Source organism: Staurois parvus, unplaced genomic scaffold (genome assembly GCF_062004578.1).
Source record: "Staurois parvus isolate SC_StPar_1 unplaced genomic scaffold, SC_StPar_1.0 ptg000456l, whole genome shotgun sequence".
Lineage (NCBI taxonomy): Eukaryota > Metazoa > Chordata > Amphibia > Anura > Ranidae > Staurois > Staurois parvus.
This window is the reverse complement of record NW_028318252.1, coordinates 166,944-194,104: the sequence shown is the minus strand read 5'-3', so window position 1 is coordinate 194,104 and position 27,161 is coordinate 166,944. Positions and strand designations below refer to the sequence as shown.

Below are 27,161 nucleotides of genomic sequence, written 5' to 3'. Positions count from 1 at the left end.
GGACCAACACTATATGGCAGTCTGATATTTTATGGATCACCCAGAGCATGAAGAAAACAATGCTAAAAAGCTCAGATTTGAACCAAGAATACTAAAAAGAAGCTGAAACTGTAAATGGCATTTTAGTAAAGGTCCACCACACCCTCCCCAGCATCTAGGGTTAACAAAAGCAGACCTTTAATCAGATGTTCCATTTCAGCAGCCCCATACCGCAAACCTCCCGCAGTGCTTATATCCTTTTCCTCTGAACCGGCTGAGCTCAGATTTGCACCAGTGCTAGCCTGCAGCAGAGACTTTTAATGGGCTGCCTGTGCATTAGCTTCCAGACTATCAAAGACGACCCATTTTGGTAGATGCTGAAATTTCAGGTTTGGGTAGATGCTTGAGTGTTTAACCCCCTGACAGTTTCCTTTTTGTCTTGTGGGGACTCTATTAGTGAGATCTCTGAAAGTCATTTCTGCATCTGTACATCTTCTGTGGCCATTGCAAAGGGTTTGCATTCCAGTTTACATTCATTTAATTTAATTTCCCGCTCCATCTGCTGGTGGTTCAGCGAGCTTAAAGTGATACTACAATTGGAAACTCTCCACCTCCAACATTTGCTCTCCTCAACACCTAGTGTGATGGTGGACCTACACATTTTCCGATCCATCTCTTTCAACCAGAATAATCTATCTATAGTCAACAACCCATTAGATTGATAGGACACATGCATAGAAGTGGATTTTGATCGATAGATATGACTGTAACATATGATCATAAGTCATTGATCGCATTTCTCTTTCCACCATGTAATGTCATAAATCTGATCAAAATAAATAACATTGTATTTATGAACAAACTATCCCAATGCTGCTGACCAATGAAAAGCAATCAATAACTTTCCACCCTGGCCGATCCACTCAGTTTGATTGAAACTGAGTCTAAATCATTTGGAAGGTAAGTTATAGATTTTTTTTTTTTGCAAATTCGATCTTTTTTTTCAAATCACGTACAAAACTGAAGCGTGTAAGGCCACCATTGAAGGTTGGTCCAACCAAAAATTTTACTTCAGCTGTAGGCAGGGGCGGACTGACAACTCATGGGGCCCCCGGGCAATAGGGGATCATGGGGCCCCTGTGCCCTTACCCAAACTCAAAAAAGACTATGAAAAAGGTACCAGGGGCATCTCATGGGGCCCCCTACTGACCCCAGGCCCTTGGGCAGTGCCCGAGTTTCCAAATGGTCAGTCCGTCCCTGGCTGTAGGTAGATCCTGGTTGGCTTAGTCACCCCATGGCTTCTTTTGTCTTTTATTCTCTATCTGCAAGATCTCCCTGCTGGAATTACCCTCTCATGTTCCTGCACACCTGAGTGTTTTATGTGTTCCCGCCCACCTTTTCTTTGTGTTTCATTCTCCATAATATAAAATGAATAAAAATTTAGCACCAAGATCTCACCAATAGAGCTCCTGAGAGATGCGTGACATTTCCAGGTGGTTTCACTTTTTGACATCTTCCAAGCTATAACAATATAGCTGCACTGGCCCCTTAATACATATTTTTATTTGATTTTGGAAGCAAGGTTTTTAAAGAAAAACTAGCTTTTCAGGTCTGAAGAAGGAAAAAGAGCCTGAGTTCTGTGAGCTCCAGACAACAAACTAGCCATTACACACAATACAGTTCCATCAAGCATTAAGCCTCCCATCCCTCTGGTACGCCTGCTGTGATGGAATTCTCAGCATTCACTCTGAGTGTTGCTGAAGTTCCCATCCAAAAAAAGATCTGCACAGCTTTTTGATGTTAAACCTGGCATACCTTGTGCTGGAGGCTTTTGCATAGCAACCAGTTCAATAACAAGCAATCATTTTTTTAGAGCATGTTAGAGCTGATGTTTCATAGCTTGCTTTGGCAAATAACCTCTCTTCCATTTGCTCCAATTTTCCATGCAAATTATTCCTGCTGAATTGAAAAAGAAGCCAAGATGCCTCCTGCTCCATGGTGCCCTAGGCGTCGGTCTCATCTGCATACATTATATATACAGGGCTGAAGTCATTGTGTTAAACTCTGGAGGCTAGAATCCCATTTACCAAGATACAGAACATGTTCTTTAGGCTGGCCTTAGATGGGACATTGTTCTAGGGGAGATGTCTGCCCTGACTCTCCTGTGACAATAGGGTAGGGCTGATTAGTTGAGCAAGTTGGAAAACCATTGTTAGTAGTAATCATACTTTTGACAATTTAAGGAATTGTTTTTACATCAAAGATGAACCCATAAACAGTGCATTTCTCATGTGAACATTGTGGTGGGGGCAATTAATGTCAGAAAGATATTGAATAATCTTTATATGACAAACAGGTATGTTTTAGCTACTCAAGGGCAAGAGGTGGCAGTTGATAGCTTTAGCTATGTCTAGCTAATTAGGCAACAGTCTCCTGTCTACAGGCCCCACACATGAATGTCAGCCAACCTATTCCACAATGAAGTATTGATCAAGTTGAGAACTTGTCCTTATCTCTAGTCTACATCCCAGTGATAAGTGGTGCTGACAGCATTTACCAGCATCACTCTCCTCTCCATTGACTAAACAGGATCGCTCAGCCAAGCCGAATGTCCCTGTTTAGGAGTACATAGCCTGGTTCCCCATCAATTTTATCCTTGTAGGTCTGTCTGCATGCCCTTGTTGGTCTATTTTCATGCCCTCATCACACATGTCCTTGTAGTTCTATCATCATACCTTCATCACACATGCTCTCGTAGGTCTATATCCATGCCCTCATCACACATGCCCTTGTAGGTCTATCATCATGCCTTCACCACTCAAGCCTTTGTAGGTCTATCTTTATACCTTCATCATACATGCCCTCGTAGGACTATCTTCAGGCCCCCATCACACATGACTTCATAGGGCTATCTTCATGACCTCATCACACACGTCCTCGTAGGTCTATCTTCTTACCTTCATCACACATGCCTTTGTAGGTCTATTTTCATACCTTCATCACACATGCCCTTGTAGGTCTATCGCCATACCTTCATCACACATGCCTTTGTAGGTCTATCTTCATACCTTCATCACACACGTCCTCGTAGGTCTATCTTCTTACCTTCATCACACATGCCTTTGTAGGTCTATTTTCATACCTTCATCACAAATGCCCTTGTAGGTCTATCGCCATACCTTCATCACACATGCCTTTGTAGGTCTATCTTCATACCTTCATCACACATGCCTTTATAGGTCTATCTTCATACCTTCATCACACATGCCCTTGTAGGTCTATCTTCATGCCCTCCTCACATATGCCCATCGTAGGTCTATCTTCATGTGCTCATCATACATGCCCTCAAAAGTCTATCTTCATGCTCTCATCACACATGCTTTCCTAGGTCTATCTTCATGCCCTCATCACACATGCCCTCATAGGTCCTCTTTTTATTTATGCCTGCACAGACTCTTGAATAATCCATTTTCCCAGAGTTGGAAATTAAAATGTTCATCTTACTAAAGGGGGGACTATATTCTACTTGTTCTGGAGAAGCCAAGGAAGAAGGATGAAATAAATAGGCCAAGCTATAGATAGATAGACAGGATAGATAACTAGACAGGTGAATAGAAAAGGAATATGTGGAGCTAGAAAGAAAGAAAGACAGATAGATAGATAGATAGATAGATAGATAGATAGATAGATAGATAGATAGTAGGGCACAGATCATACAGCAATGTCATCACACACCTGCTCACAGACAACATCCGCTGCAGCTAATAAAATTAAATCCCCATATTTGGAAGGTGCACATAGCAGACCTTACTATCCCATCTTGTCTGCCCTTCTCTTTAATCAGCAATGTTACCTCTTGGTGCGCCTGAACATGGCTGGAGGTGGTAGGTGACCTCGGCCAGGTGAGAAGGGGGGCTTTCAGTGATGAAGGGGTTGTCAGAAGGTGATCAGAGAAACTCCAGGAAGGACATGGTCATTTGCGAAGACTGGAAAGGGACCAGTTGGGTGTTGAGGAAAGGACGATGACAGGACAAAATAAAGGAACCACAGGAGAAGTGAGATGGGAAGAGAGTGTAGAAGGTTAGAGAGCAGGACAATAGAGGAGATAGAGAACAGAGGGACCAAGGGACAAAGATGGACAGAGATAGATGGACAAAGAAAATAGGACAGGAGAAAGAGCCGGGCACCGATGTGATGTATAGGTAGACAGCGAAGAAGGTGACAAGGAATGAGAGATGGAAAGAGGGAGGGCAGCAGGAGGAGGGATTGGTAAAAAGGCAGAGGGGAGAAAGGAGGGGAAGACAAAGGCAGAGCTTGGGAGACAGTAGAGGGAGAGATGCTGGAGATCCAGGGGGAGAGGAGACAGGGAAGGATGACAAGAATATTATGAGGGGAAAGGAAGCAGCAAAAAGAACTGCAGACAGGAGGGGGCGAGCAGACGAAGAAATTGAACCAGTGAGAGACTGCTTCTGTGTCCTTTATTGCTCAGCATGAGTGTGCATCTGCCTGTGTGTGACACGTCAACTACACGTGTGTGGATGACGATAACTGGCTCTGTCAGTTAGCGCGCATCTATAAGTGTGTAGATGTGTGTCACTGCACATGTACATTAAGATGCCCAGAAAGCATTAGGTAACTGTCATCCAATCATGCCGGTTTTGGCAGAATCAGGTGATAATCAGGCGACCTACGGGTACTGTCAGCAGACAACCCCAGGAAATAGATCCTAGGGATAATAGACTATGGCGAATACTGTATATCCTCAAATCCACCTGTACACATGACACACTCTGTATCCACACGGTTCTATATCCACCTATGTTCATTAAAAGCTATCTTTAGACAGAAGCCCTGTACCCCCATATTCATCTATGTAATTCCCATATCTGGCTTTAAACCTCGTAAGCTTTGTATAACAAATCTGCTGTAGACATAAAATATGTACACCTTTATATCCACCTCTAGCAATTATATGCTTTGTACCCCGTTTCCACCTTTTAGATCTAAAAATAATCTTTTTTATCCTATATTAACCTCTAGCCTAGAAGACCTATGTGCCCCGTATCCATCCTTATACCCAGAAAACTCTTTTTTTCCCAAATGTATTTCTCTGCTTCATAAGCCTTGAGCACCCCGTATCTACTTTAGATGTACTCAGATCTGTACAGTCATATCTATTTCTAAACACAATGAAAGCTCTCTGTTCTAAAATCTACATCTAGACACTCTTTTCCCTCATATCTGTCTCTAGATATGAAAAGCTCTGTACCCCATATCCACATCTAGACATGATTATGTCTACATCCTATGTACACCTCTAGATATTATAAGCTCCGTACTCTATATCCACCTCTAGACATGATTAGCTCTACATCCCCTGTCCACTTCTAGACATGATAAGCTCTACATCCCCTGTCCACTTGTAGACATGATTAGCTCTACATCCCCTGTCCACTTCTAGACATGATTAGCCCTACATCCCATGTCCAGCTCTAGACATGATTAGCTCTACATCCCCTGTCCACTTCTAGACATGATTAGCTCTACATCCCATGTCCACCTCTAGACATGGTTTACTCTACATCCCATGTTCACCTCTAGATATTATAAGCTCTGTACTCTATATCCACCTCTAGACATGATTAGCTCTACATGCTATATCCACCTCTAGACATGATTAGCTCTACATCCCCTATCCACTTCTAGACATGATTAGCCCTACATCATATGTTCACCTCCAGACATGATTAGCTCTACATCCCCTGTCCACTTCTAGACATGATTAGCTCTACATCCAATGTCCACCTCTAAATATTATAAGCTCCGTACTCTATATCCACCTCTAGACATGATTAGCTCTACATCCTATGTTCACCTCTAGACATGATTAGCCCTACATCCTATGTTCACCTCTAGACATGATTAGCTCTACATCCCATGTTCACCTCTAGACATGATTAGCTCTACATCCCATGTCCACCTCTAGACATGATTAACTCTACATCCCCTGTCCACCTTTAGACATGATTAGCTCTACATCCCATTTCCACCTCTAGATATTATAAGCTCTGTTACTCTGTATCCACCTCTAGACATGATTAGCTTTACATCCTATGTCCACCTGTAGATATTATAAGATCTGTATTCTATATCCACCCACTAGACATGATTAGCTCTATATATTATGTCAAACTCCAGACTTGATTAGCTCTACATCTTATGGTCACCTCTAGACATTATAAGATCTGTACTCTATATCCACCTCTAGACATGATTAGCTCTACATCCTATATCCACTTATAGACATGAGTAGCTCTACATCCTATGTCCACCTCTAGATATTATAAGCTCTGTTACTCTATATCCACCGCTAGACATGATAAGCTAGGGGTCTCCAAACATTTTAAACAAAGGGCCAGTATACTGTCCTTCAGACTTTAAGAGGGCCGGATTAGGACCAGTGAAGATAGAAAATGTCCTGGACCCAGCATCACTGAGAAGAAACATGGTCTCAGGTTGTTAGTCAGTAGGAGGAGGAATAGTGCCCCACCATTGGTATAAGTGGGAAAAATAGTACACCATCATTGGTTTCATGGGAAGAAGTACTGCCCCATTGTTGATCTCAGTGGGTCAGATAAAGGTTAGCAAAGGGCCACATCTGGCCCTCGGGCTGCAGTTTGAAGACCCCTGTGATAAGCTGTATTACCCATATATTATTTATTTCAGGTACTTATATAGTGCTGTCAATTTATGCAGCGCTTTACATATATATATTGTACATTCACATCAGTCCCTAACCCTCAAGGGGTGTACAATCTAAAGTCCCTAACTCACATTCATACATACACATACTAGTACCAATTAACCTACTGGCATGTCTTTGGTATTAGGGAGGAAACTGGAGTACCTGGAGGAAACCCACGCAGGCACAGGGAGAACATGCAAACTCCAGGCAGGTGGTGCTGTGGTTATGATTTGAATCAACGACCCTAGTACTGCCAGGTGGAAGTGCTAACTATTTAGCCGCTGTGCTGCCCCCTAGACATGACAGACTCTGTATTCTGATATACACCAGTAAACAGGATAAGCTCTGTACCCTATATCCACTTCTAGACATGATAAGACAAGATATCCCTATACAGTATATACTCTTGACATTATAGGCTCTGCATGCTCCTTGATTGTAAGCTCCAAGGATCAGGGCCCTCCTATCCCTCTTGTATTGAACTGTATTGTCTCCCGTTATATTGTAAAGTGCTGAGCAAACTGTTGGCACTATATAAATCCTGTATAATAATAATAATAGGCTCTGCATGCTCATATCTATGTCTAAGTTAAATAAGTTCCAAACCCTCATAGCCACCTCTAGACAAAGTAATCTCTGTACCCCATATGCACCTCTAGACAAAGTAATCTCTGTACCCCATATCCACCTCTAGACAAAGTAATCTCTGTACCCCATATGCACCTCTAGACAAAGTAATCTCTGTACCCCATATCCACCTCTAGACAAAGTAATCTCTGTACCCCATATCCACCTCTAGACAAAGTAATCTCTGTACCCCATATGCACCTCTAGACAAAGTAATCTCTGTACCCCATATGCACCTCTAGACAAAGTAATCTCTGTACCCCATATCCACCTCTAGACAAAGTAATCTCTGTACCCCATATCCACCTCTAGACAAAGTAATCTCTGTACCCCATATCCACCTCTAGACAAAGTAATCTCTGTACCCCATATCCACCTCTAGACAAAGTAATCTCTGTACCCCATATCCACCTCTAGACAAAGTAATCTCTGTACCCCATATCCACCTCTAGACAAAGTAATCTCTGTACCCCATATCCACACAGACATGATACGCTCTGTAGTTCATATAAACTCTAGACATTATAGGCTCTGCAGCATCATATCCATCTGTAGACACACTGGGGTTGATTTACTGAAGGCAAATAGACTGTTTCACAGGGACAATGTCCGCTTCTTCGGGGAGAGCTAATACAGGGTTCTGTCATGAATGCACAACTTCAAAACAGTCTGGACCAGAGGAGCAGAACCGCAACCACTACATGGTGAGGGGACCCAAACACACCTTATATGATATATAGATTTAAGATGAGACATATGGTATATGCCCCTTCAATAGGTTAAAAAGGAAATTGTGGATCCCAAAGGCTAAGAACAGCCAGCTTGGCTCTGTGTGGTCTTTCTCTCTGGGGTTATGGATGTTGTTTGTCCATTCCAGTACTTGCCAGGACAGTCAGTCCACAATTTACCTTTTTAACCTACATATACTATCTGTCTCATCTTAAATCTATATATCATATAAGGTGTGTTTGGGTCCCCTTACCATGTAGTGGTTGCTGTTCTGCTCCTCTGGCCCAGATTGTTTTGCAGTTATGCATTCATGACAGGGCCCTGTATTAGTTCTCTGTGAAGAAGCAGGCATTGTCCCTGTGAAACGTGTTGGAGATATCTGTATGAACATGACCACCTGGGTTTATGCCCACTTGCAAAATACAAACTATATTTACTGCAGTTCTTTGTGACACCTATGCTGTTTGAATGCTATGTTTTAAATACCTTTTAAATGTTTTGTATAATAAACATGTAATTTTTATACATTTTGGTGTGGTACCTTCAAAGTCCTAGTAGTGTGAAATGGTAGGGTTTTTCTTCCTTTTTTTTTTTAGTGTCAAATCCACACACCCTCTAATCTGTATTCTGATATCTACATTTACACCTTAAGATATGATAATCTCTGTACCCCATAGACATAATAAATGCAGCATTCCCATATTCACCTTTAGACAAGCTAGTTTCTGTACCCTATACTGCATCTATTCTAGATAGTATAAGCTCTGCACTCCATATCCACCTCGAGACACAATAAGCTCCAAATCCTCTTATCTACCTCTAGACATGATAAAGTCTGTACCCTATATATACGGGTAGATATGATAAGCTCTGTACCGTATATACAGCACCCCTCTAGACATGATAAAGTCTGTACCTTATATATACGGGTAGATATGATAAGCTCTGTATCATGTCTAGAGGGGTGCTGTATATACGGTACAGAGCTTATCATATCTACCCGTATATATAGGGTACAGACTTTATCATGTCTAGAGGGGTGCTGTATATACGATAAAGTCTGTACCCTATATGTACGGGTAGATATGATAAGCTCTGTACCGTATATACAGTACCCCTCTAGACATGATAAAGTCTGTACCCTATATATACAGGTAGATATGATAAGCTCTGTACCGTGTATACAGCACCCCTCTAGACGCTCTGTACCGTGTATACAGCACCCCTCTAGACATGATAAAGTCTGTACCCTATATACACGGGTAGATATGATAAGTTCTGTACCGTATATACAGCACCCCTCTAGACATGATAAAGTCTGTACCCTATATATACGGGTAGATATGATAAGCTCTGTACCATATATACAGCACCCCTCTAGACATGATAAAGTCTGTACCCTATATACACGGGTAGATATGATAAGCTCTGTACCATATATACAGTACCCCTCTAGACATGATAAGTTCTGTATCCTATACCCACTTCTACATATGATGAGCTCTGTTCACTTTATCCACCTCTAGACATGCTAAACTTCACCCAAAAATGGAAGTTACACTTTTTGGCTTCCCCCTCCTCTAACACTTTTGGACATAATTTTATTTTTTTTTGGGGGGGGAGAGGGGAGCGGGTACCTGGTTTTGACATGCACCTGCCCCCACTTCCGTTTGGATTGCCTAGGCAATTCAATGGGAAATTGGCCCACCCCTACCCACAGCTTTCTGGGACATGTCACAGATTTCAAAAAGCTGTGGAAAAATTCACAAAGCGCAGCGCAGCTTGCACATTCACAGTAGTAAACATGCCGGGGACCCAAAGGTAAGTGTCCTTATATTAAAAAGTCAGCAGATACAGTATTTGTAGCGGCTGACTTTTAATTTTTTGGGGGGGACACTGAAGATCCTATTTCAGCTTTGTACTCTATATCCACCTCTAGACATAATAAACTTTGCACCACATAACCAACTATAGACATTGTAGAGTCCCTGCCCTGGCTTGCGTATAGCCCTGCTGTAGTTAGCTGAGCCGCAATTTACTTTTTAGGTCTGATCAAGTTTACACATAAAACTGGTGGTTGATGCCTACTTCAGGAAGAATGTTCCAGAAATAGTGTGGGAGAATCAGTCACTGGATTATGAATAGCTATTGAACCTTATCCAATCCCTGGGAGGTTGGCCCAGAAGGTGTGGTTGGGGAGAAGACAAACATTTGGGAGGATCTGATCTCTTTCCCTGAGGCTTTCCCCTGGGAGGGGGCCTGTGTGTGTGTTCCAAGAAATTACTGCTGCTAGTCCTCAGCATATGTTATGGGCTGAGGGCCTGAAGGAAGCCTTGCTTAAAGGAAAGTGACCTGTAGAGACTTGGCTGGAGAGTTTGGTAACTTTTGCCTGTAGCTCCAGGTGTGGAAGTACTTCTTGAGGAAGAGATGACAGAGATTGTTTCTTAAGGACTGCGACTGCTCTCATAGGGTCTCAGATACAGTATACTGGTTGTCCCCTCTTCTTCAACATTATTTTTGAGGCTGCTACTATAGGACCTAATACTGCTGGAGGAGGAGGGGAGAAAACCCAGATCTGTATGTTTGAGGGACCTTGGACAATCCCCTAGCAGGGGGCTGGGCATAGTGACCAGGGTAACCCTCAAATATGACAGAGCCTGGGGAGATAAGGGGGTCGGGTGGAAGATGGACTGAGAGTAGGCTGGAGTGTGGAGCCTGGGAGTTGGCCCCAGGGAAGGAAGTCTACCTACAGGCTGGTTGCTGGACAGGAGAATCTCCACTACCTAAAGTTTCCTATGGAGGACATCCTGAGCAGCAGGGAAGGAGCCAGCCCAGCGAAAGGCCTGAAAACAGCTACCAACCCACCACGCTGACAGGACAGGACAGTGTGAGTGCTCCTACACGGGATAAGGAAAGAGGGCGGTGAGGTGCAAAACTCAACTAGTTTTCATCTGGGACTACTACATTGTTAGCTCTTGAGTTCCCTTGCCCAGGGATACCCTCAGTGCAGATGGGTAAAGAGGAGGAATCATACAGGGTCTGAGGAGGTACACAGACGGAGCATTAGTGCTTCTTAATAGAGACTGTTGCTGATCCACATTTTTGTACATAGTTGCTGAGGAGTTTTCCTTGAGTTCTACAGTTCCTTTGGCATCCCATATACACCTAGACCCCATCCAGGTTTTTAACCCCTAATAAAAACCATAGTTCAAGGACTGTTTTACTGACTCTGAAAGTACAAGTGTAGAAAATACATGTTGCCTGGATGTGCAAAGCTTAGTGGGGCCCAATAAAATTCAGAGGCCCCTAAGGGGGTAGTGCTACATACTTTTAAAAAAACTTTTTAAGTGGGGTACACACTATGAGAATATCGGAAGAAAAATTCCATACGAGGACCGATCGTTTGATTTTCGTACAATGTGTACACAACTTTTGATATCCGATTCAGACTTTCCAAACAAAAATTTCCGGGGAGACAAACAAAAATTTTTCTCCTACATCAACAGAGCTAACGATTTTCATTTAATTTGTATTGTTTTCATATGAGAAAAAAAGGATATGAAAGACTGCGACTGATCGGAAAAAATAAACGACAATAATCTATGCTATAACATTTTTAAATTGAACAAAGAAAAAGTCTTTGTCCTTCAAGTATTTTTGTACATATAGTACCATCCTCCAGTTCGTCTTGCTGTGAAACATTGAGGAAAACCAGATGATCATTCGCCCAATTTTCTTGTAGTGTGTACCAGGCCTTAAACGTGATAGGAACGATCCATCTCTAGATGTGATAAGCTATATGTTGGCATAACTATCGCTAGACATAACAAGCTCGGTATATTATTATAATACAGGATTTATATAGCGCCAACAGTCTGCTCAGCACTTTACAATATAACGGGAGACAATACAGCAACAATACAGTTCAATACAAGAGGGAAAGGAGGGCCTGATCCTTGGAGCTTACAATCTAGGATACTGCATATCCATCTCTAGACATGATAAGCTTAGTATTTTCTTTATCAATGTAAGCTACCCAAGATGTATCTCAAGTCAAGTTCCAACTTTTCCATCTCTAAATGCTTTAGGCTCTGTACACCCAATATATGTTCTTTATTTCCAAATCCATCTACAGACAGCTAGAACTGGACAAATACTAGAAGACAGCAGGATCTTTTTAAAAAGCCAGGTAGTGTGCAGCCACAGAGAACAGAAGGATAGACTATGAAATGTAAATATTTAAACAGAAATGGGATGCGCTACCTCCTCAAATTGTGAAAACATAAGCTCTAAAAGAAACATGCAGTGTCAGTCCAAAATAAAAAATAGCAAAAAAGTGAAATAATATCAGTCCAACCCAACATATGTTGTGCTATCATCCAGCAATATTCAACGCCGTACTTGAATTGTGGCCCCACTCCCTGCTCACCTTGATATAATAGGCCAAACATGCGTTTAGAAGGACTATGTAGCCTCCAAATTTCTGATCCATAAAGTGTTCCTTCCACGTGCTATATCTTCATTGGACCTTTGGCTCCAAACCCGTGCACAATAAAACAAAAACATACCGTAGTGCAACACTGTTTTTCTAAATTACTAATTATACGCACTCAGATATGCACTCACATTAAAGAAAAAAATGTGCTCCAAAATGCAATAACCAATTGTTTGCATTACTCCAACGTACCAACTAAATCGTAGTGTTTCCCATCACCGAATAGGTGCACCATATATTCACCTTCTTCCTTGACCCATCAAATAGGTCATACACACTTAGGGATACTAAACAACTTCTGCTGATCCACTGCTGGTCTTTAGTGGCTATTTCCTTGACTGTCCCTTTAAGGGAGCTATGATCAGAAAGGAAAAGAACAGATCGTAGAGCAACCCCATAAAACATACATTGCTTTATTTAGGTAAAAATAAACTTACCAGGGTATTAAACAAATAACATGACCATAGCCATCAATCAAAATGGTTCCTCACACCGTTCGTGCCGGTTTGCTCATGACCGGAAGTGACGTCACCAGGCTCCACCCTATGCGTTGCGTCACAGATTGCGTGACTTCTTCAGGGTAGGGTGCCCTTGTTGTTTCATCAGCATACTGACACAAGGGGCAGACAGACAGACCGACCGACCGACTGCTCACTTGTCCCCCATAGCAGCCTCCCTGGAAGTCAATATACCTTGCAAGTAAAGAACAAACAAATAGGGCAAACATGCTTTTAGAAGGACTATGTAGCCTCCAAATTTCTGATCCATAAAGTGTTCCTTTCACGTGTTATATCTTCATTGGACCTTTGGCTCCAAACCCGTACACAATAAAACAAAAATATACCGTAGTGCAACACGGGCTACTTACTTTGAAGAAGTCCCGTGAGCTGTGATGCAACGCGTCGGACGGAGCCTGGTGACGTCACTTCCAGTCATGCACAAACCTGCTTGAGCGATGTGAGGAACCATTTAGATTGATGGCTACAGTCATCCTATTTGTTTAATACCCTTGTGAGTTTATTTTTACCTAAATAAAGCAATGTATGTTTTATGGAGTTGCACTATGATCTGTTCTTTTCCTTTCTGATAATATACCACATAATCCCACTGGACATCCTGGAGTTTGTTCCCTTAAAGGGCCAGAGTCAAGGAAATAACCACTGAAGAGCAGCAGTGCATCAGCAGAAGTTGTTTAGTATCCCTAAGCGTGTATGACCTCAAGGTCAAAGAAGAAGGTGAGTATATGGTGCACCTATTCGGTGATGGGAAACACTACCATTTAGTCAGCACGGCGGAGTAATGCAAACAATTGATTATTACACTTTGGAGCACATTTTTTCTTTAATGTGAGTGCATATCTGAGTGCGTATAATTTGTATTTTTTTAAAAAAACAGTGTTGCACTATGGTGTATTTTTGTTTTATTTTGCACGGGTTTGGAGCCAAAGGTCCAATAAAGACATAGCATGTGGAAGGAACATTTTATGGATCAGAAATTTAGAGGCTACATAGTCCTTCTAAAAGCATGTTTGGCCTATTATAATTTATAGGTCAGAATTCAAGGTGAGCAAGGAGTGGGGCCACAATTCCAGTACGGCGTTGAATATTGCTGCATGATAGCACAACATATGTTGGATTGGATTGATATTATTTCACATTTTTGCTATTTTTTTTTTTGTGGACTGACACTGCATGTTTCTTTTAGAGCTTATGTTTCCACAAATTGAGGAGGTAGCGCATCACATTTCTGTTTAAATATTTAATTGGAGTGTGAGTACACTAGATCAGTGAGTGCAGCAATCTCCTCCTTCCTTTATTGCATTTGGGGTATAGCAGCGCACAAGCCTTTACTATTTGTAAAATGTAAATATTACTTACCCACTGCTCTTCCTGGGCAGGGGCAGATCCTGTGAAAAAAAAAAAGCTATTAAGACAAAAAATCCAACTAATAGGAATAAAACAAGAAAATCATTATCAATCATGTAATGGCCATAAAACAGCGGTTGTCAGCTTTTGTGGTATGGGGGCCCTTAACTGAGACACCTGACTTTTCCAAACTAACATACATTGAGGGGGATTTACTAAAACTGGAGCACTCAGAATCTGGTGCAGCAGTGCATAGTAGCCAATCAGCTTCTAACTTCAGCTTGCTCAATTAAAGCAGAGTTCTAGTTGAATTTAAAAAAATAAAAGTCAGCAGCAACAAAAACTGTAGCTGCTGACTTTTAAAATACAGACACTTACCTGTCCCTCGGTCCAGCGGTGTCCTCACCATGGCTGGTTTCACCGGCCGTCTTCTCTCCCTGGCGCCGGCATCTTCAGTGTGGGCACCCGGCTGTGACAGCTTGTGGCTTCACAGCCAGGGCCCACTGTGCATGCGCAAGAAGGGCTGCGCTTTGTGAATGGTCTCATAGTCTTCTGGGACCTGTCATGTGTCCCGGAAGATTTTGGGGAGGGTGGGGGTCTTCCACTTCCGATTGCCTTAGGCGATCACACTGGAAGTGGGAGCGGGTAATGTCAAAATTCAGGTCCCCCCCCCCCCCGCTCCCCAAAGGTGCCAATCCTTAACAGGGAGCAGGGGAAAAAGCCTTAAAGTGGAAATTCCCCTTTTGGCTCTGCTTTAAGCTTTGACAATAAAATCTGGAAGCTGATTGGTTACTATGCACAGTTGCACCAAGTTTTTGTAAATCCCCTCCATAATGTTCAGCATATAAAAAGCTACAGAGGATGGTCAGAGACTGCAAACATACTAGATGAATGATGGTCAGAGACTGCAGCAGTAGGCTTGGATGAAGACTGGAGACATGCTGCAGGAGACAATCAGAGACATGCTGCAGGAGACAATCAGAGACTGGAGATATGCTGCAGGAGACAATCAGAGACTGGGGACATGCTGCAGGAGACAATCAGAGACTGGAGATATGCTGCAGGAGACAATCAGAGACTGGGGACATGCTGCAGGAGACAATCAGAGACTGGAGATATGCTGCAGGAGACAATCAGAGACTGGGGACATGCTGCAGGAGACAATCAGAGACTGGGGACATGCTGCAGGAGACAATCAGAGACTTGAGACATGCTGCAGGAGACAATCAAGAGACTGGAGACATGCTGCAGGACAATCAAAGACTGGGGACATGCTGCAGGACAATCAAAGACTGGGGACATGCTGCAGGAGACAATTAGAGACTGGGGACATGCTGCAGGAGACAATCAGAGACTGGGGACATGTTTCATGTGGTTAATAGAGATTACTGATAGTAGGATCAACTTTACCTATAAATGTTCTATCCAGTTATATTCTGTGTATCTAAGAAACAATCCAGGCCTTTCCTACAGCAATCCACTGTGCTGGCCAGCACCAACTCTTGAGGGAGTCTATTCCACATTTTTACAGCTCTTACTGTGAAGAAACCTTTCCGTGTTTGGAGATTACATTTCTTTTCCTCTAAACATAAAGAGTGCCCCCTTGTCCTCTGTGATGACCTCAGAGTGAATAACTCTACACCGAGTTCACTATATGAACCACTGATGTATTTATACATGGAGATCATATCCCCCCTTATGTATTATACATGGAGATCATATCCCCCTTATGTATTATACATGGAGATCATATCCCCCCCTTATGTATTATACATGGAGATCATATCCCCCCTTATGTATTATACATGGTGATCATATCCCCCTTATGTATTATACATGGAGATCATATCCCCCCTTATGTATTATACATGGAGATCATATCCCCCCTTATGTATTATACATGGAGATCATATCCCCCCCTTATGTATTATACATGGAGATCATATCCCCCCTTATGTATTATACATGGAGATCATATCCCCCTTATGTATTATACATGGAGATCATATCCCCCCTTATGTATTATACATGGAGATCATATCCCCCCTTATGTATTATACATGGAGATCATATCCCCCTTATGTATTATACATGGAGATCATATCCCCCCTTATGTATTATACATGGAGATCATATCCCCCTTATGTATTATACATGGAGATCATATCCCCCCATATGTATTATACATGGAGATCATATCCCCCCTTATGTATTATACATGGTGATCATCCCCCCTTATGTATTATACATGGAGATCATATCCCCCTTATGTATTATACATGGAGATTATATCCCCCCCTTATGTATTATACATGGAGATCATATCCCCCCTTATGTATTATACATGGAGATCATATCCCCCCCTTATGTATTATACATGGAGATCATATCCCCCCTTATGTATTATACATGGAGATCATATCCCCCTTATGTATTATACATGGAGATCATATCCCTCCTTATGTATTATACATGGAGATCATATCCCCCCTTATGTATTATACATGGAGATCATATCCCCTGTTATGTATTATACATGGAGATCATATCCCCCCTTATGTATTATACATGGAGATCATATCCCCCTTATGTATTATACATGGAGATTGTATCCCCCCTTATGTATTATACATGGAGTTCATATCCCCCCTTATGTATTATACATGGAGATCATATCCCCCCCTTATGTATTATACATGGAGATTGTATCCCCCCTTATGTATTATACATGGAGTTCATATCCCCCCTTATGTATTATACATGGAGATCATATCCCCCCTTATGTATTATACATGGAGATCATATCCCCCCCTTATGTATTATACATGGAGATCATATCCCCCCTTATGTATTATACATGGTGATCATATCCCGCTTAATCTCCTCTTCTCAAGAGAGAATAAATTCAGTTCCTCTAATCTTTCCTCACAGCTGAGCTCCTCTATGCCTCGTATCAGTTTGGTTGCCCTTCTCTGTACTTTACTATGTGTACAGACCTGTCTGGCTATAATGTTAAGAATTGTGGTCGGTGGCCAAGTGGCAGTAAAACCACAGCTGCCTGTTTTTACCACCTGTCCCCCTTTCCCCAGCCACCCATGTGAAAGAACCCTTCAGACATCTCCCACAACCACCTCTAAACTTTTATTCTCCAACCTCCCTTCCAGGGCACAATCTAGTCTGATTGGTGGCTTTTAGGCAATACTGAGAGTTCTTATTTCACACACAAATGAGATCAGCTCTTCATATCAGAAAAAGGGGAAGCTGATTGGCTATTGCAGGTGTCGCAGGCCGTTCCTTCATGCGTGGTCATGGGAGGTAGCGGTTGTGGTGTCTGTGTACACGCTGCGCACACTCCCCTGTAATTCTCGGCTCAATTCCCTTACCTCCCTGCATTGGAGCTCAGTTACTACGGAGACCAGACGGCAACCAGGAAAATGCTGATATACTCTGGAGGAAGACGCAGGCCCGGCGCACAGCACAACGAATCAGGACCATGTTGCCATGTTACGTGTCATAACATCTGGAAAACGCAGATCCTGTGTATCTGCTGTACAAGCAGCCGCCTATCAGGATCGGCCCACACCAGGATCGCATTAGTAAACAGCTTATACTACATAGAAAAAGGAAACTCGGTTTTTACATACTTTTTTTTTACCAGTATTCCTTAACCCCTCGCCTACCGGGCACCTCTACCCCCTTCCTGCCCAGGACAATTTCCAGCTTTCAGTGCTGTCACACTTTGAATGACAATTGCGCGGTCATGCAACACTGTACCCATATTTAATTTTTATTATTTTTGTGAGACAGATAGAGCTTTATTTTTGTGGTATTTATCACCTCAGGGTTTTTTAATTTTTGCTAAACAAACCCAAAACCACTGAAAATTTTGAAAAAAAAAACGTTTTTTCTTAGTTTTTGTTAGAAAATGTTGTAGATAAGTGATTTTTTTCCTTCACTGATGTGCGCTAATGAGGCTGCAGTGATGGGCACTGATAGACTGCATTGGTGGACACTGATAGGTGGCACAGATGGGCACTGATAGGCCGCATTGGTGGACAATGGTAGGTGGCACTGATGGGTACTGATGAGGAGGCACTGGTAGGTTGCACAAATAGGCACTGATAGGTGGCACTGATGGGTACTGATGAGGAGGCACTGGTAGCTGGCACAGATGGGCACTGATAGGCCACATTGGTGGACACTGGTAGGTGGCACTGATGGTTACTGATGATGAGGCACTGGTAGGTGGCACAGATGGGTATTGACAGGCATCACTGATGGGCACTGAAAGGCAGCACTCATATATGGCACTGATAGGCGGCACTGACTGGCACTGATAGGAGGCACTGATGCGCATTGATAAGCGGCACTGACTGGCACTGATTTGCAGCACTGATAGGTAGCACTGACTGGCATTGATAGGTAACACTGAAAGACAGCTCAGATGGGCACTGATATGTGGCATTGATGTGCACTGGTAGACACTGATATGTGGCATTGATGTGGCACTGATGGACACTGACAGGTGGCACTGCTGGGGCTCCACAGATCATCAGTGCCCTGATGATCAGTGTAGATGTCCCGTCTGAGTAAAGCCGATTACCGGCTCTCCTCTCCTCTGTCAGTGTGACAGCTCGTGAGGAGAGAAATGCCGATAACCGGCATTTCCCTATTTACATGCGATCAGCTGTGATTGGACACAGCTGATCACATGACCGAGCCGACATCTTCGGCTCTTTCCGTGATTGGTGATCCGCTGTGTCCGAGGGACACAGCGCATCACCGATCGCCACGCTGCGCAGTCCCAGAGCCGTGCATGTGTGGTTAGACCGGGAGGGCGTCATATGACTTCCTCCCAGAACGAGAGAACCGCCTTGCGCCCGTCATTACCTTATATGGCGGCAGGAGGCGGTTAAAACCGATGTAAACTCAACACACCTAAATCTCATGTTATTAGAATTCAGAAATAGTTCAGCAATATTTTTAAACCTGCAGCTTTCATTAAACACTTCCAGTCCGGACACTGTCACCCCCTTCCAGTCCAGGCCAATTTTCAGCTTTCAGCGCTATCACACTTTGAATGACAATTGCGCGGTCATGCAACACTGTACCCATATGAATTTTTTAGCATTTTTTTGAGACAGATAAAGCTTTATTTTGGTGGTATTTATTCACCGCTGGGATTTTTATTTTTTTTGCTATATAAATGAAAACGTCCAAAAATTTTGAAAAAAAGTGTTTTTCTTATACAATTTTGCAAATAAATAATCTTTCTTCATAAATCTTGGCCAAAATGTATTCAGTTATCTTTTTAGTAAAAATAAATAACCCAAATTAGTTTATAACCAAAAATTATAATTTTTCTAAAATATTTTTTTACATTTTTATTTAATTTTTTTATATTATTCTTTGTTTTTTTAACATACTGTCACCCTAGCAGTACAGTGTCACCATTTCTCCTTCTCTCTGGGTGCATTTTTGCAGCCATTGAAAAATACTGTGAAAGCTGTGATTGGTCACAGCTTGTCACATGGTACAAGGCTGTTGTGAATTGCCTTGTACCATGTGACCTCTGTGATCATTCAAAGATTTCACACTTAGTAAGCAATGGTGTCAGAAGTGACATCTTGCTTACTACTGTTCATGTGATCACTGATTGGCCAATCAGTGATCACATGATCGGGACCTCACACAAAGGTCCCGTACAGCGATCAGTGTTCCACTGTGTCCGGAGGACACAGCAGGCACCGGACCGCGGTGCTGCATGCTCCCAGGGAGCGCGCACAAGCCAAAATGGCGGGCATCGTTTATGAACGGCAACCCGCCCCTGCACTGCCACGGCAAGTGGTTAAATATAATATTTGGTGATCCTACCGTGAAGGCCGTTGATCATACACTTCCTGTTATAGGGTGACAACACTCTGTCCCTGTCATTCAGGTTTGCTCCTGCGTTGTCACCCTGTCACGCGGGTTTCCTATTGAAATTAAAATATTGAGAGAGAGGCTCAATGTCACTATAAGCCCACAGTGTTGCAGGACTAGGCGCTCCTTGTTTTGTGGTTTTTGAACTCTCATCACCTATTGTGGCACCAGTCATGCACCCCTTTCCATGTGTATTTCTGTATAATATGCACATGTAGCACTACCCCCTTAGGCGTCACTAGAGATTTGGGTCCCCCTATAGTCCTGCACAGCCAGGCAACACGTATTCCCTTGCAGTCTTGCACTCCAGAGACAGTAAACAGTCCTTGAACTTGGTTTTTTGGATTTTTTTAGGGGATTGGAACTTGGATGGGGATTAGGGATACATGTGATGCACAAGGAACTGTTAGACTGAGGACAACTTCCTGGAACTATGTACAAGTGCTCAGAAGGATTTTCCATCTTGGAGAGCTCTCCAGCCTCTCCTGGTGTACCACCCCAAACCCCAGATAGTCCTCTTCTATCCAGCTGTCTGGAGGAGTCCCTGGACTAAGGGGATCTAGAGGCTGCAGCTTCGAAGCACAGTCCAGCTGGGGGCTAGTTAGGTTTCCCACCCAAATGCCCTCTCCCCTATTCCAGGTCAGGGCGTGTGGAAGTACTTGCTGTCCCTCTTCTGCAAGTTGAAAGTCGGTAGCTGCCTTCAGGTTTTCTGCTGGGCTGGCTCCTTCCTTAGCTCCAAAAATGGTCCTCTCTCAGAAGGTTCAGCTTACCTCTTTCAAGTCCCTCCTGGAAGCAGTTCTCTTCGTTGGGCCCCCTTCCAAGCTCCACACTCCAGCTCCTGCTCTCACATCTTCCTCCCGAACTCTCCTGCTACTGAGCAGACTCAATCACTTTTAAGGGCTATCGTGACACCATGCCAAGGCTCCTGCTTGGGGATCGCTCAGGATCCCTTAAGGGTGCAGACCAAGAGTGCAGACCAGCTTCTCCTCACCCCCACCCACTGAGTTCTAGAGACTTCTCCAAGTCTCTAGATCAAGGGGAGGTATCAGGCAACTGATCTGCAGAGCCTATCAGCCCTGACCAAAATTTTACCCCCCTTTGGCTATTTCTCCTGGCTCCTATTCAGCCTCCTCTCTAGCAAAATAATTAACTAGCTCACCCTAACTAACCAGTAGGGTTCTACACACAAAACACAGATTCTTTGTAGCAAAGGACTTTGAAAGGCATATAGAATATCACTGGCACCACATCCATACTTCTAGAAAAACTTTAAAATGTATTATACAAATATTAAAGACATGTAACACCATATCCAACACTTTAACCAAGGCTTCACATATGTTTTCCACATGACTAGATAATTAAGGACAAGATTCTACATGTCAGCTCAACACGTTTCGAATGATCATATATCTTTCTCAGGAGCACATGGGAATGAGATCCATGAGGTTGAACCTGGTCTTTTAAAAACAATTTATGTATATATCTGCTAGAGAGTAGTCACTGTGGATGATTCCCAAAGGAGCTAGGAGGAGTGACAAAAGACTGAAGACCACCCAGCCCAGGGGCGGACTGACCATTTGGAAACTCGGGCACTGCCCGAGGGCCCGGGGGCAGTAGGAGGCCCCATGAGATGCCCCTAGTACCTTTTTCATAGGCTTTTTTGAGTTTGGGCAAGGACACAGGGGCCCCATGATCCCCTATTGCCCGGGGGCCCTATGAGTTGTCAGTCCGCCCCTGACCCAGCCCTTATACAAGGAACACCATAAAAAGCCACCAGGCCCAAAAGTATCAATTTTAGGGGAGACAGCTCACAAATATTCATATATAAAAATCCAGACCCCAAAATGTTACCAGTCACATGTCACTTATAGTGATCTGGCCTAGATCTCCAACAGTCCCCAGCAGGGACTCGATCATGCACTTCTGTTATAGGGTGACAACACTCTGTCCCTGCCTCTTAGGTTTGCTCCTGCACCCTGTCACATGGGTTTGCTATTGAGATAGGCGGAAATTGTGGGCAGAATCAGGCGACTTTGTCCACATTTCCAAATCACAGCAAAACGCTCAGCACGCATTAGGGTGCCATAATTCCTAATGGCACCCCAAATGTGTGTCGTTTTTGTCGTGCGACAAAAACGCATCAACGTTGCTCACAAAAAAGATACAAGAGCTTCTTTGGCACTTTTTTGAAGTGAAGCCTTTCAAATGAACGGTGCTGCTCCAAAACTGCGGAAGAGAGCTTGCAAAAAAGAAGCATGAAAAATGAGACGCTTGAGCATGGCTAGATGTGAACAGGGCCTTAATGTATTCATTTACTTTGAAATGCTTGCCAGCATTATGGAAGATTTGAGATAGAGCTGCCGAACCATCATTTCTGCTCCCTCTCTGTCCTTACCCATAATCCTCTGGCATTGTAACCGTGCTGTACCAAAGGCCACTCATCTCTTTATTCATTACGCCCCAGGGAAGAGCAGCCAAAACTTCATCACGCTAGTGCCAGTTAGAAACTTAAAATGCACTTAAAATTTTGCAGCCCAAAATACTAGATAAAAGATGACTCTCTGACTTTTTGTATTTATACCCAGTAGAGATAATATCATTGGACAAGGGAATGGCAGGTGATGGAAAGTTAGGCCCCAGTAATAAAAAACAGCTAAATCAGAGAGATGTACAGAAGTGGTTTTCTGGCTAATAAAGGTGTCTGCTCTTAGGCAGCCTTGTTACTGAAAGTGTCATTTTTGTCACATAATTACGTCCTGCTAGATCAGCCTTTCTCAACCAGGGTGCCCAGGCTTCTTCAGGGGTGCCTTGAGGCTTCTTCAGGGGTGCCTTGGCAAAATTTCTAATAATTGACCAAAACATATATACAAGCCAGTGGGTGGAACAAGCCTGCCTTTTATTTACACAAAGTCGCAGGTTTTCATTGTGCATCATTTATGGCCTTCTTGCCGCCAGTGTCCTGGCAACCAATGACATCATCAATTGATAAGGAGGATGTCAGTTGCCTGCACAGCATCCTAGTTTGACCTTCCCTTGCCGCTCTCCCTCATTGCTGGGGTCACATTAGCTCAGTGATGGAGAAAAACTGAGGGAGAAGAGAAACATTGGAATACTAGTCAGTACCAGTGTGCAGAAGTGTATTTGATTTGGAAGAATAAATCCCCTCTAATGTTGGGTGTGCTACATGTGTGGAAGTTGCTGCATTATATAAAACTATTAGAATAGCTTTTCACTTTTTAAAATGGGGTGCCCTTTTAAAATTATGGACAGTCCCGAAGCACCCTTTAAAACTATGGACAGTCTTGAGGCACCCCATTCTAAAATGAGGTGCCTCAAGACTGTCCATAATTTTAAAGGGTGCCTCAGGACTGTCCATAATTTTAAAGGGTGCCTTGACTGAAAAAAGTTTGAGAAACTCTGTGCTAGATCACATCAGGCAGGTCCGACATCAGTCAGACAACTCATGGGCCCCCGGGCAATAGGGGATCATGGGGCCCCTGTGTCCTCGCCCACACTCAAATCACACCCAAAAAAGCCTACGAAAGGTACCAGGGACATCTCATGGGGCCCTCTACTGACCCCAGGCCCTCGGGCAGTGCCCGGGTTCCCCAATGGTCAGTCCGCCCCTGTGCACAACATTACAGATAAGTGTCTATACTGTTCAAAATCCTGCTCTGCACATGCTCAGTTGCTCTCTATTCTCGGCACTGTGCCTAAAATAAGAGCCATAGAGGCCATTCCGTTGACAAGCTTAAACTGTTACTAAACCCACAACAGTACAATCAGTCTGTATATGCAGTAAAGCATGCTTGTTATACTCACTGTGGAACCTCAAGGGTTAATCCTCTGCATTGTGTAAAAAGGCTGTTTAAACCTGTCTCCTCTGATCCTCCCCTTCTTCTATTGTCCCCAATCCATCTGCTTATAGTACAGAACCCTAAGAAGCACACTGCACATGCTCAGTTTGGTGTGTATTGCTAGAGAGGTTTTTTTTTTTTAGGAGGGTGCATGCGACCAGCACAGGGCCAATCAGCACTGTCCAGACAGAGGGTCAGGGGCCATGCAGACTCATAGGACAGTCAGAAGAGAATGAAAACTCCTCCTACAAGATTAACCAGTGCTCTGCTGGACACAAGAAGTCACAAGACTGTTATATACTGACGATGAGAAAAGTTATTTAGCAGTTTATATTTACTACAATAATTGCATTGATATCCTGAAGAAGTCACGTGTTATAGTGACGTAACGCGTAGATACGCTAGTGGGAGGAGCTTTTGACGATCGACGGCTTGACATCACATCCGGCGCGGGCACCATCTTGGTGCTTCGTTTCCCGACATACAGTACACCCTTTGAGTGGTGTGAAGGCCTGTTTGCTTGCAGCTTTATGTAAGTAGGTTTTTCTTTTATCTGGAATCTAATACAAAGGTTTTACAATATATGAGTCTCTCTTGCCTTACTGGTGACCATGTTGGAGAGCCATATACCGGAGAGTCACTACCGGTACCATCTACCATTCATGATATAGTCAAGAGGAGGGAGTTCCACCATCACTGTCGGAGGGATCCATCTTTTATCCGGAGGGACACTCAACATATTACCCAACATATTACCCAAGGCTCATTGGTCTCCCCGGACCCTGCATTCACTATATCTGGTCTCCCCCGGACCCTGCATTCACTGTATCTGGTCTTCCCAGACCCTGCATTCACTATATCTGGTCTCCCCAGACCTGGCATTCACGATATCCAATCTCCCACAGTCCACAGAACATGGAAATGCAATTATTTTAGTAAATATAAACTGCTAAATACCTTTTCTCATCAGTAATATATAGGAGCCTTGTGACTTCTATAAGTGTCCAGCAGAGCACTGGTTAAAGCTTGTAGGAGGAGTTTCATTCTGCTCTAGAAGGATGCAGAACCCCTGGCCTCTGTCTGGACAATGCTGACTGGCACTGTGCTGATCACATGCATTGTCCCAAGAAAATAAAAACAACCTCTCTTGCAATGCACACCAAACTGAGCATGTGCAGAGTGACTCCACACAATGTGTCTTATCAGGAGATAAGAGGGGGACATTGGAAGAAGGGGAGGATCTGAGAGGTCAGGATCAAATAGCATTTTTAAACAATGCAGAGGATTAACCCCTGAGGTCCCACAGTGAGTATAACAAGCATGCTTTACTGCATATAAAGACTGATTTTACACTTTAAGAGTCTAAAAAGGTAGCAGATAAGAGTTCATTGTTAGGGTTTATATACATTTTAACTTGCCCTGATAAGGATGAGTTAGAGATGAGAGGAATATTGGATACAGTAGCTGTGGCCCTGCCAACTGTCTGTTTACATATCAGTAATACATTGCAGAGCCCTGTAGCCCCTGGCCCACCCCTTTCATTCATTGGATCATTTTATTTAATCGCGGATGGTCAGCATCCCATAGGGGCCTTACCTAGAACAGCCTTCCTATGAATGCCCACTCCTCCAGACTGACATCCAACCATCAAGGCATTCTAATATTTGTATAACTCCCCCCAGGAGCCAGCCCATTGCTGTACTCAGGGCAGCTTTTGAAAGGTGTACTGATGTTGTACAGCACCCTGCTGGCCCCTCCAACCAGCAATCTGCATTGCAAAGAGAAACACAGAGATACAGTGCTGACACTATTGGCTCCAAAATGAGGTATGCAATTTAAAAAAAAGGTTTTCTTTGACAATTTTCCTTGTCAACTCGTAATGAGGGTGGTAAGGAGGAATCAGGAAAAGCAAAATATAAGCAGATAAACTTCAGTTATAAAGCGGTTGTAAAGGTAGAAGGTTTTTTACCATTCTATCCATTAAGGCAAAAACCATCTTTGTCCAGCTCTCCTCCTACCCCAGCTCCCCCCCCCCCCCCCATATACTTACCTGAGCCTGATCTCAATCCAGGTCTGTGCTCGAGAGCAGTGGCTCTCTCTGCTCTCTCTCTCCTCACTGGACATGGAGGCAGCAGCAGAAGTCATTGGCTCCTGCTGCTGTCAATCACAGCCTGTGCAGAGAGATCAAGGAGTGGGGTCGAGCCGCACTGTGTGTGTCTATGAATACACAAAGGACAGCTCAGGATCGAGCCCACTTGAGTGCTTGCTATGGGGGCACATGGCAGGAGGAGAAGCCAGGAGCACCAGAGGGGGACCCCAGAAGAGGAGGATTGGGGGCTATGTGCAAAACCATTACACAGAGCAGGTAAGTATGACATGTTTATTAGTATTTTATTTTTTATTTAGGTTTACAATCACTTTAAGGAGTGTACAGTGCAGCATGGTCAAACTCTGGTATTTGTTGTCCGATGCAGTCATATTTCAGCACCCTTCTTAATGCAGGCCATAGATTTTGGATAACAAAATCGGCCGATATTTGTACCGTTAGTGGGGAAAAATGTTGGCCGTTTTTCTTAATTTTAAGATATTTTGAAAATCGGCCATGCTGGAAAATCCTGGGACGATATGTCAGATCGGCCGATTTTCGCGGCCGATAAATTGACAATAAATTGACTATGAAGAAAAAGAAGTAATAGAAGAAATAGATTTTGCAGGAGAAGAAGAAATAGAATATCAAGAAGAAGAATAGAAGAAAGAGGAGAAGATGAAATAGATTTTGCAGAAGAAGACGGAGAAGATAAAAAGTTGCAACATTGTATCTATTTGTATGCATTTGGGATACAGATGTTTCTATTCAAGTACAAATAGATACAATGTTGTTTCTCTTCTTCTTCTTCTGCATAATCTATTTCTTCTGTCAAATATAATAGTGGATCTCT

The 27,161-nt window shown here is 43.3% G+C and overlaps 1 protein-coding gene across 2 annotated transcripts in view; it reads right to left on the bottom strand.

Annotated features, from left to right (window-relative positions):
• MAST1 (microtubule associated serine/threonine kinase 1) overlaps positions 1–27,161 on the bottom strand; it is a 147,071-nt gene that overhangs the window by 83,660 nt on the left and 36,250 nt on the right. Inside the window, exon 2 of one of the 2 annotated variants that reach the window (XM_089688822.1) lies at positions 14,453–14,481. In XM_089688822.1, coding sequence (XP_089544948.1) covers positions 14,453–14,481 — 29 coding nt within the window. Of the gene's footprint in view, positions 1–3,832; positions 4,376–14,452; positions 14,482–27,161 lie in introns of those variants that run through there. The other variant, XM_089688823.1, reaches the window with a different exon arrangement.